Source organism: Lolium perenne, chromosome 7 (assembly GCF_019359855.2).
Source record: "Lolium perenne isolate Kyuss_39 chromosome 7, Kyuss_2.0, whole genome shotgun sequence".
Classification (NCBI taxonomy): Eukaryota; Viridiplantae; Streptophyta; class Magnoliopsida; order Poales; family Poaceae; genus Lolium; species Lolium perenne.
The window spans coordinates 68,883,104-68,901,347 of NC_067250.2; the positions used below are offsets into that span (position 1 = coordinate 68,883,104).

The 18,244-nt window shown below is 53.4% G+C and overlaps 1 protein-coding gene across 1 annotated transcript; it reads right to left on the reverse strand.

The window, feature by feature from the left end:
• Positions 1 to 1,562: 1,562 nt before the first annotated feature.
• Positions 1,563 to 2,347, reverse strand: LOC127313047 (non-specific lipid-transfer protein 1-like). The gene has a single exon (XM_051343579.2). It carries the CDS (start codon positions 2,255 to 2,257, stop codon positions 1,844 to 1,846), a length of 414 nt encoding a protein of 137 aa, XP_051199539.1. The 5' UTR covers positions 2,258 to 2,347; the 3' UTR covers positions 1,563 to 1,843.
• Between the last annotated feature and the right edge of the window lie 15,897 nt (positions 2,348 to 18,244).

The following is an 18,244-nucleotide window of genomic DNA, read 5'->3' on the forward strand; positions in this document are numbered from 1 at the left end:
AAACTCCATCACCATATTCTTCATGGTCATGCCCAAGTAAACCATAGCGTTCGCAGAAATAAGGAAGCTTTTCATACTTCACTGCCAATCTCTTCCTCCCTTCCCCCTGAATTGAGAGAGACACAAACCTCATCAATGGTTTTCCAACATCGATCATAACCCGAAGACGAACATAGTTTCCTTCAAAGAATAATTTTGGTGCCATCTGGACTTCCTTCGTCTTCCCTACCCGGCGAGCAAGGTCATCAACAACCTCTTGCTTCCTATATAATTCCGGGATACCATGAATTTGCGCCCAGACGTATAAACCTCAAAATTTGATCTTCTCTGGATCCTCTATTCCATCATAATCTTCCACAAGAACTGCCCAGCCACGGAACGTCCACGGCCCCTGATGAACAACCTTCTTCCAATCTGCAAGACAGTGCATCTGGAAGATAAACAAGTTTTCACCCGCCTCCCGGCAGATCGGATCCTTTGACAAATTCCAGACAACCTTCATCTTGCCAAACAGAGCATCTGCGCTAAACGATCTTGAGGTGTGGACTTTGCCGATCGCCAGCCATCTTGCCTCTTTCTGGTATTCCTTCACGACCTCCTCGCCAATAACCACATCCTCCAGTTCATCCTCACGGAGTTCTAGGTGCGCGAGTAGATCATCGATCTCTGATCCGGACGCAGCAACCTTATCCTTTGTCGCCATATCTTGAAGAGCCAAACCCTAGATCACCGGGCCTTGGGGACCAGGGGAAACACGAGCGAGAGATGGATTGGATCACCCAGCCCCGGAGAACAGATTTGATGGAACAGAAACAAGAGAAGGAGATGGAAACGAAACCGATCTCACGAGGTGAGGAAATCGCCCCGGAGCACAAAACCCTAACGAGAGGGTAACTCTTCAAGATCCATTTGATCGGGTGATCTTGAATCTACATGTGGTAGTTATTTTCATCTTTTGCACAACATAGTGGCCTCTTTTAGGTTTTAAATTTTGTTAACTTTGATGGGTAGATATTGTATTATGTGCATGCAAAATATGTCTTCAGATGTCAGACCATAATATTTTTCATGCATACTTCCTCCGTTCTCAGATATAAGAGCAAGTACAATAAGTTATAGTCAGCTGTCTATAAGGATTAAAATAGTATATTGTTACTTAGTTGGAGGAGAGAAAGGAGGAGAGAGGAGATTGACTCTTATACAAGAGCTAGCTCTAGCACGTGCTCTTAGGCACTTTGTGAGAGTGAAAGGTGGGTCATACATTATTAAAGTACTATATTTTTATAGCTCACTATTGTATATGTTAGCTGTAAGTTGGCTATAGATGACATGACACTTGGCTTATAGCCAGCAGCTAGCTACACTATTGGAATTGCTCTAAGTGGACATCTAGCTCTAAACTTTGTCCATAAAAAAGTGTACTCCTATCTTCCGAATACACTTTAATTGTTTCTCTCATCACACGAAAATCAAATCCAATAAGATTGAGCACATGTTTTCTTTATTTCTACTTACTTACACTTAGCTCGTTGGAGGTGAAAGAATTAAAGAGGAGGGATGCATCTTTCCAATGAATTTTTACTCCACTTCACAATTTATCTTGAAATATCCACATATACACTTATTTGTGAACACAGGGAATACCTTAATCAAAGCAAACACTGAGAAATAATCAACGGCACATGCATGCATGAAATGTCCGCTGCACGTGCATTTCTCAACTTACTAGTTCGTCTACACTCGCATTAGACACGTGGTAGTATAACAAACAAACTCCATCTCTGAGAAAAGAGGGGAATGAACAAGGAAACAAAAGCGATACAACATCAACTGATCCGCGGAGCTAGGCGACATCAACGGCATGGGCAGGGGACCGGTTGATCATCAGCGAAAAGTCAGGGCAGGGGACGGAGGTGCTGATGGCGAAGGGGAAGCTGACGCCGCACTTGGAGGGGATGCTGGCGGCGGTTTCGGGATTGATCCCACGGATGCCCTTGAGCATGCTCTGGAGACAGTCGCACGCGGTAAGCTTCTCTTTGGCCGTCCGTGCGGCGTCGGCGATCCCCTTGATGCTCCTGCAGCACCGCGAGGATGGGGGGTCGTCGACCGGTGGGCGGCGAGCGTAGTTTATGCAGAAGATGACGAAGTCGCCGGTCACCGGACCGCAGAGGATGGCGTTGGCGGGGCGAGGAGACGCGAGGAGCATCGCCGCCACAAGGGCGACGACCACCAGCTGAGCTGCTGTAGCACGGGCCATCTCTTCTCACTCTCCAGCTCGCTGCTCACTTTCCAGGAAGAGCTGCTGGCCTGCTGCTCCTGCAGGGGCTTTATAAGTGGGACGAGCGATGGCGGCGAGGGAACGTAGTGGTAGGAACTTAAACAAGGAGATGCATGATACTGCGACACTGCGTATAGAACATTACTATTACTCCCTCGGTCTCATAAAAGTAAGTATAATAAATTCTACTTAGCTGGCTATAAAAATTAAAATCTATACCTAATAATAAAAGCAAAAGTGTTTCCGTGGTTTGGTTTGGTTTGGTCGTCGCAAAATCGCAGCCGTTCGCTCGTAAAATCGCGTCCGTCCGTCCATGTTAGGTGTCGTACGTCCGTCTCTGCCTATGCTCGTTTAGCGTCGGTCATCGCGGAGGCCGTGTTCTATTAGAATTGTTTCGTCCATCTAACGTGAGAACCGTGTCCTACTAGAACAGAAACAAATTAGGCATCAGGTATAAACATACACGCTGTACACGGCCTTCCCAAAGAAGCATACGACGTGAGTTTGTTTCGTCTTGAACTCTCTCCCGACAGCAAATTCAGTCCACGTGAAAGAAATTCAGAGGTGATCTCATGCCAACGCCTGTCTGGTCATTGTTTTCCGTCCGTCATCATCAATAGCAAAAATTCAGTTTGGGAACTCGGCGATCAGTGTATGCGTTGTTTCCGGAAATCTACCAAACAATCGTGGGCTGTAAGAATCTCCAGCCGTTGGCCCCTCCAGGCCGAAATCCGGCGCTAAATAGCGTCGGATGGATGTAAAAATTGGTCTGGAGAGGCCTATTTTTCCAGCCGCGAGCCCAGGATGGATGTAAGTAGTTTGATGTAATACGGCGAATTCAGACAGCGAAGCAAGTTCAAACATAAACGAAATTTAATGATATTTAACATATAGATGCGAGTTCGTACATAAAAAGGGCGAATTCGTACATATATTTAAATTCGCCAAGGGATAACTTAAACTTAAACTAAAACCGGCCTCCTACATGCCGAAATGATGGTAGAAGGCCGTGTAGTCGCCACCGTCATCGTCGTCGCTCGAGCCGACGTCGTCCTGGGGCGGCGGCGCCTCGTACTAGCGGCTCGTATCCTGGCCAGCGTCGCCGGCGCGTGGCGGCGACGACCGGGAGATGTCATCGTCACTGCTCTCCTCGAGCTTGATCACCTCCCTGGGCGCGGCATTCCTTCCGGCGGCTGGTGTGGCTGCGCGGGCGGTGAGTTGACACGCGGCGGCCAGATCCAGAAGCTGACGCTGCTGCTCCGCCTCCTGGTGTTGTGGGTATACTTCATGGGTGTACCATCGACAGTGCCTAGATCCGGCAAGCCCGGGTGGCCCGCAGATGGTGATGAGGCATGTGGCCCATCGGGCGGCCCAGTTGCTGTTGATCATGAAGGAAGAAGTCCGGCCCAGGATCAGTAAGCCGGATCCGTACCGACATTAGGAGTAACCCGGATCCACGGAGGCCCATGAGGAACCCGGATCCGGTACGATGTATATGGAAGGCGGATCCGTGACGTGCACGGCAAGATATTGTACCGAAGTTAGGCTATCTGTAATCCGGCTAGGACTCTCCATGTAAACCCTAGATCCGTGCGCCTTTATAAGCCGGATCCCGGGAGCCCTAGAGGCACAACCACAACTCATTGTAACAACGCGAAAGCGCCCAGATAATTCCAGACAAGCAGCAGTAGGCCCTGTCATCGTGCAGGTGTTCCGAAGCAGGGTAAATCGCGTACCACCGTCCCGTGTGCACTCCGCCCTATGGCCCCTACTTCTTCTCCCCCTCGTGAGGATCCCTCCTCCGAGGTACCGTCGATTAGGCAACGACAGTTGGCGCCCACCGTGGGACCTGTGGCGTCTGGAGGCCGGAACCGGGAGGGTTCCGCCATGGGAAGCTACGACGACACCATCGCTGTGGGGCGCGTTCTCTACGCCGGAAATCTGCCGATCGTCCCTCCGAATGAGTGCTGGATTCCGGCTAGGACAAACCCCGTCAAGCTCTCCATCGTCCCAATTGGCGGCATACACATCTTCATCGGGGAAACCGTCGATTCCGACGGAAACCCACTGGTAAGTAATGCAGACGCGACCGCCGCAGAGCTGGACGCTGTCGCGAAGATCCGATCTGAGATGCAGGAGCTTCCCAAGGAAGATTCCGCCTTGGATCTGGAAATTTCAAAGCCCACCCAATCCGCCCCTGAGCAGGAAACAACGGTGGAAGACCAATGCAGATCCGCCTGGGTCTCCCAGGTGTTAGAAAAGCAGAGGTGCCACTTCGTACACTTCTTGGCCCATACCGCCGGAACCGCCCCTCAAGAAGACGGAGCTGGTCCTGAGCAGGTAGAGGCACCGGAAAACGGCGCAGATCCGGATCAGGCTGAGCCTGTCGGAGAAAGCGAAGCTCCGGTTGAAGAGTCGATTTTGGGCAATCTGAGCCCAATTTCCGGAGATACCCCCTCCATGGATACGGACGAGTTTAACCGCAAGCTAGGGGAGTACGGTTTCGGTTATCAGCCTGAAGTCGACTCCGCCCAGCCTAAGCAGGTTCTCGCAACTGTAGCAGCGCTGGGACAAACTGGATCTGAAGACCCAACCAGCCAATCCGACCCTCAGCCATCCCAACAAGGATCTCCAATGTCTCGGGAGCGACCCCGCAGGGATTCTTCCTCGGAGGAGCTCCTGTCAGCAGAAGAGATGGTCGCGCGAGCAGTTCTTAACACACCTATAACCCCGGGCGACGCTGCAGATCTGGAGGCTCTAGAAGCCACTAGACAGGAAATGCTGGCCACTGCCAAGAAGCTCGCCGACACCGAAGCCGCGTTAAGGGAAGAGAGGGCAGAAGCTGCAGGATTGGCGGAAAATTTCGACAGACAGGATCGTGAGATTACTGCCACACTCGAGCAGGTCAAGAGCATGAGGGCAGAGTGGGAAGTAAAGATGATCTATGCGCAGGCGGAGGCCGATCGAATTGTTAGAGAAGCAATCCCGCCTCGCAGAATACCCTTCAACATGCCCGCAGAGCACCGCCCGCTGGAAACCCCAAAAGACAACATGCAAAAAGCTGCGGAACTGTTGAAGAAGAAGGACGAAGAGGTTGATATCAACTACCTCCGCACACTTGTCGCTTCAGCAATGCAGCAGCAAAGCAAGGCAGACACTTCGCGCAGGTTGGAATCCAATCCGGATAACTGTGTATCTACCGCACAGAAGGACGCCCGCGCCGATCGGCATCTCGATGATGAATCACACACCGGATCCTCGGAGCGCAGAAGAAGAGTCAGGGAACACCCAAATCCGATCCCCGTTCCATCGAAGACGCCTTCGTCGGATCCAAGAAAAGGAAAGGATGCAATGTACCCTGGACGAGACAAATACCGCAACCCCTCCCCTCCGCCTAACGGTTATCCGCGACCCCCACGTCGCCGTAGTCCAGCCGGAAACACCAGGCCCCCAGGGCATGGTGGGATTGTTATCCGCGACAACGTGCTGCCAAGAAACAGAAACAGGGAGCGCTCACCGGAACCACGCCGGAACCAGAACAATGTTCGTGAGCCCGAGCCTAGGAGGGGTCGGAATGAAGACCACGGCCCAGAACCTCGCCGGAGCCGTGACCCAGAGCCTCGCCGGAACCACGACCCAGAGCCTCGTCGGAGCCGTGACCCGGAGCCTCGCCGGAACGACCAGGGCAGCCAGCGCCAGGGCGAAGGCAGCCACAGGAGCCGGAGCCAGCACCAGGAAGGCCGAGGAGAATCAGATGGCGGAAGCAAGAAGTCGGACCGCCCGCCTCGCAGGTCTCCCTCACCACCACCTAGCGGTGGCGGCGGAGGTGGAGGCGGAGGCGACGGCCGGAGATCTCGCTCTCGCTCACAATCCCCTCGCCACGGCCCGCGCGACGCACGGGATCGCCTTAACGAATACAGAACCGACTACATTGGTCCGAAGTGCTTTGGCAGGATGATTCGAGAGGAACCAAAGCCAAGGATGAACCTCAAGCTACCCGGAAATCTGAAGCATTATGATGGCACCGAAAGGCCGGATACCTGGATTGAGGATTACTATAATGCAGTAACCTTTGCCGGAGGAACCCCTAACATCGCCTGCCGCATGCTCCAGTTGTACCTTGTAGGTCCAGCCCGGATCTGGCTCAGTGACCTCGAGAAGAACTCCATCTTTTGCTGGTTCGACCTGAAGACCGCGTTCGAGAAACACTTCAGAGGCACCTACAAAAGACCTGCCACGGCAAGCGACCTGCAAGCCTGCATCCAGAAGAAGGGAGAAACCTCAAGAAACTACCTCACACGATGGTTGGCATGCAGGAACGAGTGCGAAAACGTCGACCACACCACCGCCATGTACGCTTTCATTGGTGGACTGCAGAGGGGAGGATTGCTGAGGCATACGCTCACTCGTTTGGCAAACTCAAGCAAGCTGACTTTGGATGAGATGATCTCCATTGCCAGTGATCATACTGCCACCGATGACGACGCAGGTGACAAGGTATCAACTTGTCAATGCCTATGGATTGTAGGCTAGGGTTTAGTTGGAAGTAGAGGGTAAGTAGATCTCGAAGGTTTCAGCCGAAAAGTACTCGACGATTATGAAAACTAAGGTTTGCAGACAATGATTCGATTGATTCTTCGTCCCTCGACTCCCCCTTTATATAGGAGGTGGAGCCGAGGGATTCGTGCTATACAAGTTTACAGAGTCCGGGACGGTTTCTAACTCATCCCGCCAGATTACAAACAACACTTCCTATTACAACTCTATCTTTCCTTAGTAAATCTTGGGCTCCCGAATCTTCTTATTCTTCGGGTATTGGGCCTCCAGTAAACCCCGGGTACCATCTTCGGCAGGCCCATTTGGGATGCCTATGTCAGCAGGCGGTGATCTCGCAGCTACAGCAATCCCCCTGCATCAACAAAAGAAGAACCGTGATAACGGTAGCAGCAGCAGCCATAAGCGCAAGAAGCCTGATGACCAGAAGAGTGGCGGATCCGAGATGGTCGCCATGGCGTTTCAACGCGGAGGTTCAGGAGGCGGAAGAGGACGCGGACGTGGAGGCGGAGCCGGCAGGGGTCAGCAGCATACCTCTGAGGCCACAGCTGGCGGATCCCGCGCCCCGCAAACCTACGAGGAGTACAGAGACATGCCCTGCCTGGCCCACCTGGATCCGGTTACAGGGAAGTCCACTCACACCAACCGCAACTGCAAGTGGGTCAATGATCTAAAGAACGACCCGGAGGCAGGATACAAGCGAGCCCGGAAGCACCGCCCACGCGGCAAGGGAGGCAAGGGCAAGAACAAGGACAAAGAGGACGATAGTTCCAAGGCGATGGATGATGATGATAACTCGCCGGATCCCAAGGCAGGATCCGCAGGTAAATCCAACCCATTCGACAAAAAGAGCGTGGGGGCTTACCACACTTTCCTCGGGACCCCAACAGTACGCGCCTCCAAGTCTGCTACCCGGATCCTGAACGCCATAGTTCCGGCTGTGCCGCAGTACGTCAGGTGGTCGGAAATCCCGTGCACATTTGATAGGAAGGATCACCCCGCAATTGTGCCAAAAGAATGCTACGCCTTGGTTGTAAGTCCCCGCATAGATGGGTATGACTTCTCCAAGTGCCTCATGGATGGCGGAGCCAGCCTGAACATCATGTACCTGGAGACTCTAGAGCGGATGAAACTCACCAAGGAACAGCTCAAACACAGCACAACTGAGTTTCATGGCGTGGTTCCGGGTAAGAAGGCGAATTCCCTCGGCAGCATCACACTTCCCGTGGCTTTTGGCGATGTTCATAATTTCCGCGAAGAGAAGATCACGTTTGAAGTTGTGCCCTTCAAGAGCTCCTACCACGTCATCTTCGGCAGGCCCACCTACCACAAGTTCCACGCAAGAGCGTGCTACATCTACAACAAGCTCAAGATTCCGGGTCCTAAAGGTATGATTACCATATCCGGAGACTACAAAAAGGCTCATGAGTGCGAGTTAGGCGAAGCCGCCTTCGCGGAGTCTGTGATATCTGGAGAAGAGCTGAAAGGCTACAGAGCCGCGGTGGATCCGACTGAGATGCAGACCACCAAGAAGCAGATCTCCGAGCAGAAAACCTCCTTCAAGGCCGCGATAGAAACCAAGAAGCACGACCTCATCAAAGGCGACTCTTCCAAGCAGGTTTCAGTCGGAGCCAACATGGACCCCAAATAGGAAGACGCGCTCGTCGAGTTCCTCCGCGCTAACATGGATATCTTCGCATGGCAACCTTCTGACATGTCCGGAGTACCTAGGGAACTCGCCGAGCACTACCTCAACATAAATCCGGGGGCTAAACCGGTGAAGCAAGCTATGCGACGCTTTGGTGATAAGAAGCGCCGCGCCATAGGAATGGAACTAGCAAAGTTACTAGAAGCAGGTTTTGTAATAGAAGTTATCCACACCGATTGGGTCGCGAATCCCGTCCTTGTACCCAAAAAGAACACTGAAATACTAAGAATGTGCATCGATTACTCTGGCTTGAACAAGCATTGCCCGAAGGATCCGTTCCCCTTGCCGCGCATTGACCAGGTCATTGATTCGACGGCGGGGGCGGAACTTCTGTGTTTTCTTGATGCGTATTCCGGGTATCATCAGATCCGGATGAAGGAATCCGACCAAAAGGCGACTTCATTCATTACCCCGTTTGGTACTTACTGCTATGTTACTATGCCTTTTGGTTTGAAAAACGCAGGTGCCACCTACCAACGTACGATGCAGCGGTGCCTGAAGGACCAAATTGGCCGGAACGTGCACGCCTACGTCGACGACATCGCGGTCATGACCCAGAAAGGATCCGACTTGATCAGCGACCTCACAGAAACCTTCGACAACCTCCGCAGGTACAAGATGATGTTGAATCCGCTGAAGTGCGTCTTTGGCGTGCCAGCCGGAAAACTCCTTGGCTTCATAGTCTCTCACAGAGGCATTGAGGTTAACCCGGAAAAGATCAAGGCAATCCTGTGTATCAAACGGCCAACTTGTCTCAAAGATGTGCAACGACTAACTGGTTGCGTCGCAGCAATCAGCAGGTTTGTTAGCCGTCTTGGCGAGAAGGCACTACCTCTGTACAAGCTGCTGAAGAAAATAGACAAATTCGTCTGGGACGACGCAGCTGACGCAGCTCTTCGAGGGTTGAAGGAAATACTCACCTCCCCACCCATCTTGGCAGCTCCAGCAGAGTCAGAGCCAATGCTCCTTTATCTGGCAGCTACCAACAAAGTCATCAGCCTCGTCATCGTGGTGGAGCGAAAGGAAGAAGGTCATGAATATGACGTCCAAAGACCTGTCTACTATATTAGCGAGGTGCTGACGGAGTCAAAGCAAAGATACCCTCACTTTCAGAAGCTAGCCTATGGAGTGTTCCTAGGCAGCCGGAAGCTGAGACACTACTTCCAAGAGCACCCAGTAACAGTTGTGAGCAAGGCTCCGCTGTCGACAATTCTCAACAACGCTGATGCAACAGGACGTACGGCTAAATGGGGCATCGAACTATCCGCCTTCGACATCGCTTACAAGCCAAGGACTGCGGTAAAATCCCAAGTCTTGGCAGATTTCGTTGCAGATTGGACAGAAGCTCCGGATGCAAGTCTGGAGCCGGAACCAGAGACATGGGTCATGCACTTCGATGGATCCAAGCAGCATCAAGGCTCAGGAGCCGGAGTCACCCTGAAGTCCCCTACCGGAGAAGAACTGCAGTACGTTCTGCAGATCCACTTCGAAGCTACAAACAACATGGCGGAATATGAGGCTCTACTACACGGTCTGCGCATCGCTAAGGAAATTGGGATCAAGCACATCATATGTTGTGGAGATTCCGACCTGGTGGCACAACAAGTAGCCGGAACCTGGAACGCCAGAAACTCCGTCATGGCGTCCTACAGAGACGAAGTTGATGAGATCGCAAAGTGCTTCCTCGGATACGAAGTCAAATACGTCAGGCGAGACGATAACACAGCGGCAGACATGCTATCCAAGCTCGGATCCGGCAGGAAGCGAATTCCTCCTGGCATTTTCCTGGAGCATCTCCGGATACCCTCAGTTAAGGGCGCTAACCCGAAAAACCCAGAGGTGGCAGTGTCTCCGGCTAGGGAGGTGATGGCTATCATCCCGGCTTGGACACAGCCTTTCCTGGACTACCTCATCGATCACAAGCTGCCAGAGGACGAGGTCCTCGCGCGACAGATCGTCAGACGAGCGAGAACCTACACAATTGTTGATGGACAGCTCTACAAACGAAGTGCAGCAGGGGTGTTTCTCAAATGCGTCTCCAATCAAGATGGCATTGAGATCCTCAGAGAGATCCACGCAGGGGATTGCGGGCATCATGCCGCTCCCAGGTCACTCGTTGCAAAAGCTTTTCGGTTAGGGTTCTATTGGCTCACAGCTAAAGAAGATGCTGATAAAATAGTCAAGACCTGCCGAGGTTGTCAGTACTACGCTACTCAACCAAATGCTCCAGCCCAAGAGCTGAAGACCATACCTATCACCTGGCCATTTGCGGTCTGGGGGCTCGATATGGTTGGTAAGTTAAAAAGATCATCTCCTGGCGGTTTTGAATACCTCCTGGTCGCTGTTGACAAGTTCAGCAAATGGATCGAGGCTAAGCCAGTGAGAAAAGCCGATGGTGCTACGGCACTAAAATTCGTCTGCAGCCTCGTGATGAGATTCGGCATCCCACACAGCATAATCACAGATAATGGCACAAACTTTGCTCAAGGAGAGTAGAGGGATTATTGTGAAACAATGGGGATACGGCTGGACCTTGCATCTGTGGCTCACCCACAATCCAATGGTCAGGTTAAAAGGGCTAACGGCCTAATATTATCAGGAATTAAACCGCGCCTTGAAGAACCACTGCGACGTGCAGCTGGAGCTTGGGCTGATGAGTTGGAAGCTGTTTTGTGGAGTTTACGAACTACCCCTAACAGATCAACAGGGTTTACCCCATTTTTCCTGGTATACGGATCCGAAGCCGTACTTCCCTCCGACATCATCCACGATTCACCGCGAGTTTCCGCCTACAATGAAGAAACAGCTGACGAGGCCAGACAGCTATCTGTGGACCTGATCGAGGAAGCTCGGAACCTAGCTGATCAGCGCTCCGCCATCTACCAGCAGAAGCTCCGACGCTATCACAGTCGTCGAGTTCGGAATCGCTCCTTCATGGCAGGAGACCTGGTCCTCCGCCTTCGACAGGTGAAAGACCATAAGCTGCAATCTCTATGGGAAGGACCATTCGTCGTTAGCAAAGTGCTTCATAACGGGTCGTACTACCTTGTTGATTTCCGCGAGCTGAGGGATAGACCTGCTAACTGGCACCGGAAACGCAAGCGTGAGGATCCGGATGACATCTACGACGAGACAGATCGCCCTTGGAACATCGCACAGCTACGTCCTTTCTACACTTAGCATATTTTTTCTGAGTTACAAACTCTGTAATAGCTATACATGATCAATGAAATAAAGCCTATGGTTCACTCTTTGAGTCTTTTACCTCCTTTACTTGTTCATTTTAGATCGTGTATGTTTTTCCGACTAAAACCGCAGAGCTGGATGTTTCCGCCTAGGCGTGTATAAAAGTTGTGATTTTCAAAAATCGTCCTTTAGGACGTAAGCTTAAGTTTTCTGATTAAGTCGTTGTCTGTTGCGAACTCGTGGATTCCTAGTAGCGATTTCCGGCACCTATGCTTGGGGGCTTGTTTCCGCGGTTATTGACGGATTGCCATTGGGCTTCGTCGCCGCTGGCGAGCGTTTCCGACTAAGGTCTTCCGGCTCGCGGAAGGTCAAGCGGGCAAGCCGGAAAATAACGAAATCAGCACTTGCTTTCCGACACAAAACGAAACATGCACATAACATTAACGGATAGCAGGATAAGTGTTTCCGCACCATGCATAATCGTTTCGTTCCTAGCTACTTAAGAATTTAAGTCTTATTACAAACCCACTCTGGGGCCAAAATGATGCAACTTGTCTCATTGCCTACACAGGAACTCTACTCGGAGTCCTCCTCTTCAGATTGCTGGTAGGTGGAGCCGTCGTCGCTATCACCAGATCCGGCTTCAGAGTCATCACCAGAGTTTGCTCCGGAATGCTCGCCGCTTGACCTGGAGCCTTCCCCATAATACTCCGGCTCACCTGCCTCCTCCTCTGCATCGGAAAACCTTCGGGCAGATCGTGTTTGTTATACCAGAACGAGTGATCCACTCGCCTGACAAACAACTGCTCATAGCCTTCGGTTTCCGCGAGGAGGGCACCCATGTCGGAATCCTTGGGGGCTCCGCGTGCAACATCAGCCAGGTTGAGCGAGGGGAAGTGAGCCTTGCAGGTGGCCAGGACTAAGGAGGCGGCTCCGCGTGCTGAAGATTTTTGCCAGTCTTTGATGAAGTCCGGCACCTGTCGCATAAGTTTGGTCATCGTATCGATGACTGTGGTTTTGGCCTTCTTCAGAGACAGAGCCGTGGCGATTCCGCGACAGGCTTCAAATAACGCGTCGATTGAAATCCGCGCTTCATCATATGCCTCCGTCCTCTTCAGGTTCGACTCTTTGGACCACTCGAAGCCAAGGCTCGCTGTGGAAGAAGGAGGTCCAGTTCCGTTAGAGAGAAAGCATATAAAAAAGTCGGAGTAACAACACGGAAAAACGCTTACGGAAGATAAGTTTGTCAATGGCCTCCGCCTCCGCTTCCAGAACTTTGTTCTTGGACACCACGGAAATCACGCGGCCTTGGCTTCTCTCCAGTTTTTCATTCAGCTCCGCCAGGTCGCGGGCATGCTTTTCGGAGAGCTCTTTCCTCGCCTCAGTCTCCTTACTCGAGGATTCTTGGATGAAGGCTTTGAGGGACTCGTTCTCCGCCTCAAGCACCTTGACCTTGGCGGAAAGCTCATCGAACGAGGAGTGCTTGGCAGTTTCTTCTGAAGGCAGAAAGTTGCACATATTATGCATCCTGAACAACTATGTCAGCACAAAAAGTAAAGACCCGGATCTCGTACCTTGAAGGCGGGTCTCAAGCAGCTGGATATCCTTTTTGCTATTTTCCGCGTGCTGGCGCAGCCCCTCGATTTCCGCGATTTGTTCCAGCACGTGCACGCGAAGATCTTCATGCAGTTTCCGCGTGGTCTGCGAAGCAGCAGATAGTTAGTCGGATATTAAAATCTGGGGGGCTAGCGAAGAATTCAGTCTTGGGATAGAAATTTCAAATTTCCGCCTAAAAGTACATTCTGGGAAAAGCATCGGCTAATACATGTTACACGGAAATATATCACCCAATGCTTGGGGGCTAGTATCACCTGCCGCACTTCCTTGTGCTTGGCGAAAAACTCCTTCAGGCTGTCCTCCAGGTCGGTGAGCTCTCGCATCTCCTCGTCCGGTTTTCCCCACACTTTGTTCAGCATGGCGGAAACCTCCGCGTGACGCTGTGCAAGGGTAAGCTTTTGAAGGGACGGAGTTGGTTCGAGGTTGACCCGAGTCGCGTTTGTGACCTGAAGGAGCTTTACCTTTTGCTCCTGTTCTTCTCCTGTAGGCCCCGCGAAAGCGGAGCTTGGCTGATCTTGCGGAGGAACGGGTGAGGAGGTCCCCTTGGCGGAATCGCCGTGGTGAGCGGGATCCTCAGGAAGGTCATCAAGGTCGATGACATCTTTCGGATCTGGCTTGGAGGCGGATGAAGCCTTGGGCGGAACTTCAACCTCAGGAGTAATAGGAATGGAAGCCGGAGATGGCATGGCTCTTTTCTTGGGGACCCTTGGGGCCTTGGGGGGCTGGCTTCCGGAGCTTCAGAAATAACATATAAGCATAAGTAAGAGTTTAAGCGTAAAACCAGAACTTGGATCTCGGAAATAGGCGCTTACCCGGAAGGCTTGAAGAAATGCTGGATGGCAGGCTGCCCCTTGTTGCTGGTATTAATCAGCGAGAGTCGCTTCTTTTCCGCCTCCGCTTTTCGGGTAGCCGCAGTGCTAAGCACTTCGCGGGGGCGTTTCGCATGGGGGCTGGAAGGGGCTGGCTTCTTCCTCTTAGCAGGGCGTGGGGCTTCAGGAGCTTCCGCCTCCGATGCGGCTTCCGGATCCGTGTTGCCGGTAGAAGGAACCCGGAGGAGAGTTCCGAGTTCGTTTTCTTCAACCGGAGAATACCTAATAATAAAAGCAAAAGTGTTTCCGTGGTTTGGTTTGGTTTGGTCGTCGCAAAATCGCAGCCGTTCGCTCGTAAAATCGCGTCCGTCCGTCCATGTTAGGTGTCGTACGTCCGTCTCTGCCTATGCTCGTTTAGCGTCGGTCATCGCGGAGGCCGTGTTCTATTAGAATTGTTTCGTCCATCTAACGTGAGAACCGTGTCCTACTAGAACAGAAACAAATTAGGCATCAGGTATAAACATACACGCTGTACACGGCCTTCCCAAAGAAGCATACGACGTGAGTTTGTTTCGTCTTGAACTCTCTCCCGACAGCAAATTCAGTCCACGTGAAAGAAATTCAGAGGTGATCTCATGCCAACGCCTGTCTGGTCATTGTTTTCCGTCCGTCATCATCAATAGCAAAAATTCAGTTTGGGAACTCGGCGATCAGTGTATGCGTTGTTTCCGGAAATCTACCAAACAATCGTAGGCTGTAAGAATCTCCAGCCGTTGGCCCCTCCAGGCCGAAATCCGGCGCTAAATAGCGTCGGATGGATGTAAAAATTGGTCTGAAGAGGCCTATTTTTCCAGCCGCGAGCCCAGGATGGATGTAAGTAGTTTGATGTAATACGGCGAATTCAGACAGCGAAGCAAGTTCAAACATAAACGAAATTTAATGATATTTAACATATAGAGGCGAGTTCGTACATAAAAAGGGCGAATTCGTACATATATTTAAATTCGCCAAGGGATAACTTAAACTTAAACTAAAACCGGCCTCCTACATGCCGAAATGATGGTAGAAGGCCGTGTAGTCGCCACCGTCATCGTCGTCGCTCGAGCCGACGTCGTCCTGGGGCGGCGGCGCCTCGTACTAGCGGCTCGTATCCTGGCCAGCGTCGCCGGCGCGTGGCGGCGACGACCGGGAGATGTCATCGTCACTGCTCTCCTCGAGCTTGATCACCTCCCTGGGCGCGGCATTCCTTCCGGCGGCTGGTGTGGCTGCGCGGGCGGTGAGTTGACGCGCGGCGGCCAGATCCAGAAGCTGACGCTGCTGCTCCGCCTCCTGGTGTTGTGGGTATACTTCATGGGTGTACCATCGACAGTGCCTAGATCCGGCAAGCCCGGGTGGCCCGCAGATGGTGATGAGGCATGTGGCCCATCGGGCGGCCCAGTTGCTGTTGATCATGAAGGAAGAAGTCCGGCCCAGGATCAGTAAGCCGGATCCGTACCGACATTAGGAGTAACCCGGATCCACAGAGGCCCATGAGGAACCCGGATCCGGTACGATGTATATGGAAGGCGGATCCGTGACGTGCACGGTAAGATATTGTACCGAAGTTAGGCTATCTGTAATCCGGCTAGGACTCTCCATGTAAACCCTAGATCCGTGCGCCTTTATAAGCCGGATCCCGGGAGCCCTAGAGGCACAACCACAACTCATTGTAACAACGCGAAAGCGCCCAGATAATTCCAGACAAGCAGCACTAGGCCCTGTCATCGTGCAGGTGTTCCGAAGCTGGGTAAATCGCGTACCACCGTCCCGTGTGCACTCCGCCCTATGGCCCCTACTTCTTCTCCCCCTCGTGAGGATCCCTCCTCCGAGGTACCGTCGATTAGGCAACGACACCTGGCGCTCCCAGTCGCACCTGGACCACTCCAGTGCGGCGTCGATGGGGAGGCTGTTGTCGGCGGGCACCAGGTCCTTCAGTGACCTGGCGATCGCCTCCGCCACTGCGGCGTCCTCCGCGCGCTTCGCCTCCTCCTCGGTGAGCTGGTTGGCGGCGGCCGCGGCGGCCTCCTTCTTCGCCGACTTCCTCTTCTGCCCGCGCTGTGGAGAGGAGGGTCGGTCGCAGATGACGAGGGCGCCGCTGCTGCGCCCTCTGGTCGGCGGTGGAGACGCCGGTTCCTTCTTGATGAAGGCCGGTGTCGACGGAGACGCCGGCTCCTTCTTAACGAAGACCGACGTCGACCCGCTGGACCTGGACGCCGACCTTGACCCAAACGAGGAGGAGGACGGCGCCATCCACCTCGGCAGCCAGGAGCTACCGCACCGGCGCGACACAGTAGCTACCTCCGGCGGCGGCATTTGCAGGACGGGGGAATTCCCGCCCTCGATGTGCGCGAGCACATTCGGGAGGGTGCGGCCAGGCGCGCTCCAGCACCGGCGGCGACCGGCGGCGTTGTTCCTTGCCGGAGGAGGAGGGCCGTCATACGCGGTGAGTTCGCGCTCGTACCTGCGCCGGAAGAACTCGGTCCATGAGTCGTAGGCGTCGGGGAAGAAGAGCGGCTCCGCGCGCTGCTCGTCGATGAAAGTGGCGAGCACGGCGTCGATCTCCGTCTCCAGGGCAGCCCGACCCATTGGTGGCGGCGGGATCGACATGCCGCCCGCGCTTAGTCTCCATCCTCCCGGCGCGCGGAAGTTCGGTGGCGCCGGGTAGCCCGCGCTGTGGAGGAGCCATCCCTCCCATTGGTGGAGAGAGCGGCGGCCGAAGCAATTGTTGGCCGCACCGTCGTTCGCCATTGCTTGATCGCCGCTGGTTCGTTCGAGATCGCGGAAGATTTGGGGGAAAGCGAGCGAGGTGAATGTGGGGCAGGCACGGTAGTTCGGCGATAAATAGAGGTAGGCGTGCGTGATACCGAGGCAACGGCATTAACTCGCCGCGTGGAAGCTACGCGGCCGGCGAATACTGACCGGCGGCAGGCTTTTACAGCGCGCGGAAGACGATGCGATGAGGACGACGATCGGTGTCTCTCGCCGACAAGTTGGGGCCACCAGACGCGCGAGAAGTTTTCTCGGCGTTTCCCGCGCTTACGTTTCGTCCGGAGTCCCGAGCGCTCCCCGGGGGGCCGGGGATGGCCTGGGCTCTCCGGACGGATGAAAGGCCTATTCCGGACGAAAACGAAGAAACAGGGACGCGACTGGGCCGTTTTCGTCCATCCGGATGATAAAACGCGGTCCTGGGGGTCTCGTCGGGGAGACGGCTGGGATGCTCTAACAAGTAGGAGCCTATGTCTGGATGACGATTAATTTATACAATCCAATGAAGAAAGGCAATAATCAAGATCAACGGAAGACTAGGACTCGCAGGAGGTGAGGAAAGACGAAGCGGCAATGCCAGCCCTAGAACAGTTCCCAAAGTCCCAGGCGGCGGCACCTGCCGACCCGCGAGAGCGTTCCAGCCGCGAGCCTCTGCACACTCGCGCCCACACAAGTCTGGCAAGCTTATGATGGCCACCATCTAGGCCCCACGGTTTAACAACGCCAGGAATGGGGCCCGGACATTGAACCTGCTCCCGATGGTGGAAGACGACTAGACGAGTAGGCGCCAACAGCTTCTGAGGTTGCCCATGCTCGAAGCCGCCGACGCTGCCTCTGCCACTGGTCCGGTCACAGCCGCCCGGGTTGGGAACTCATCACGTTATCTCTCTGTATGTTCACTTGAACTTGGTGCATGTTGTGTTAGTAAATGTCGCATCTTCTATGTACATGTTCTGTTACCTACGTCATGGCATGACATTGTAGTGTTAACTAAGTTCGATCCTGGTGTATTGTTCGGCTGCTCTCACGTACGAGTTGCAGATTCTTCTATCTTCGCTCCATAGTGTCTACTGAATCTAGGTGAGTTTGGTTCTGAACATGTACTGACAATATCGCGTACCGGCGTGCAACTCCTCCTATTTTCCCCCTGTTGCTGGTACACTGGGTTCCGTCGTTACCACCACCATTTTTGGACTTGACTCTCCTGAGGAGGAGAACACCGTGCGAGCGACAAGCTTGGTAGCCTGCGAGCAGACCCCCGGCGAGTACAACCCCGACGCATCCGAG

What these genes read in the sequence shown, in the direction of transcription:
- LOC127313047 (XM_051343579.2), bottom strand. Translation starts at nt 2,257, where the DNA reads ATGGCCCGTGCTACAGCAGCTCAGCTGGTGGTCGTCGCCCTTGTGGCG.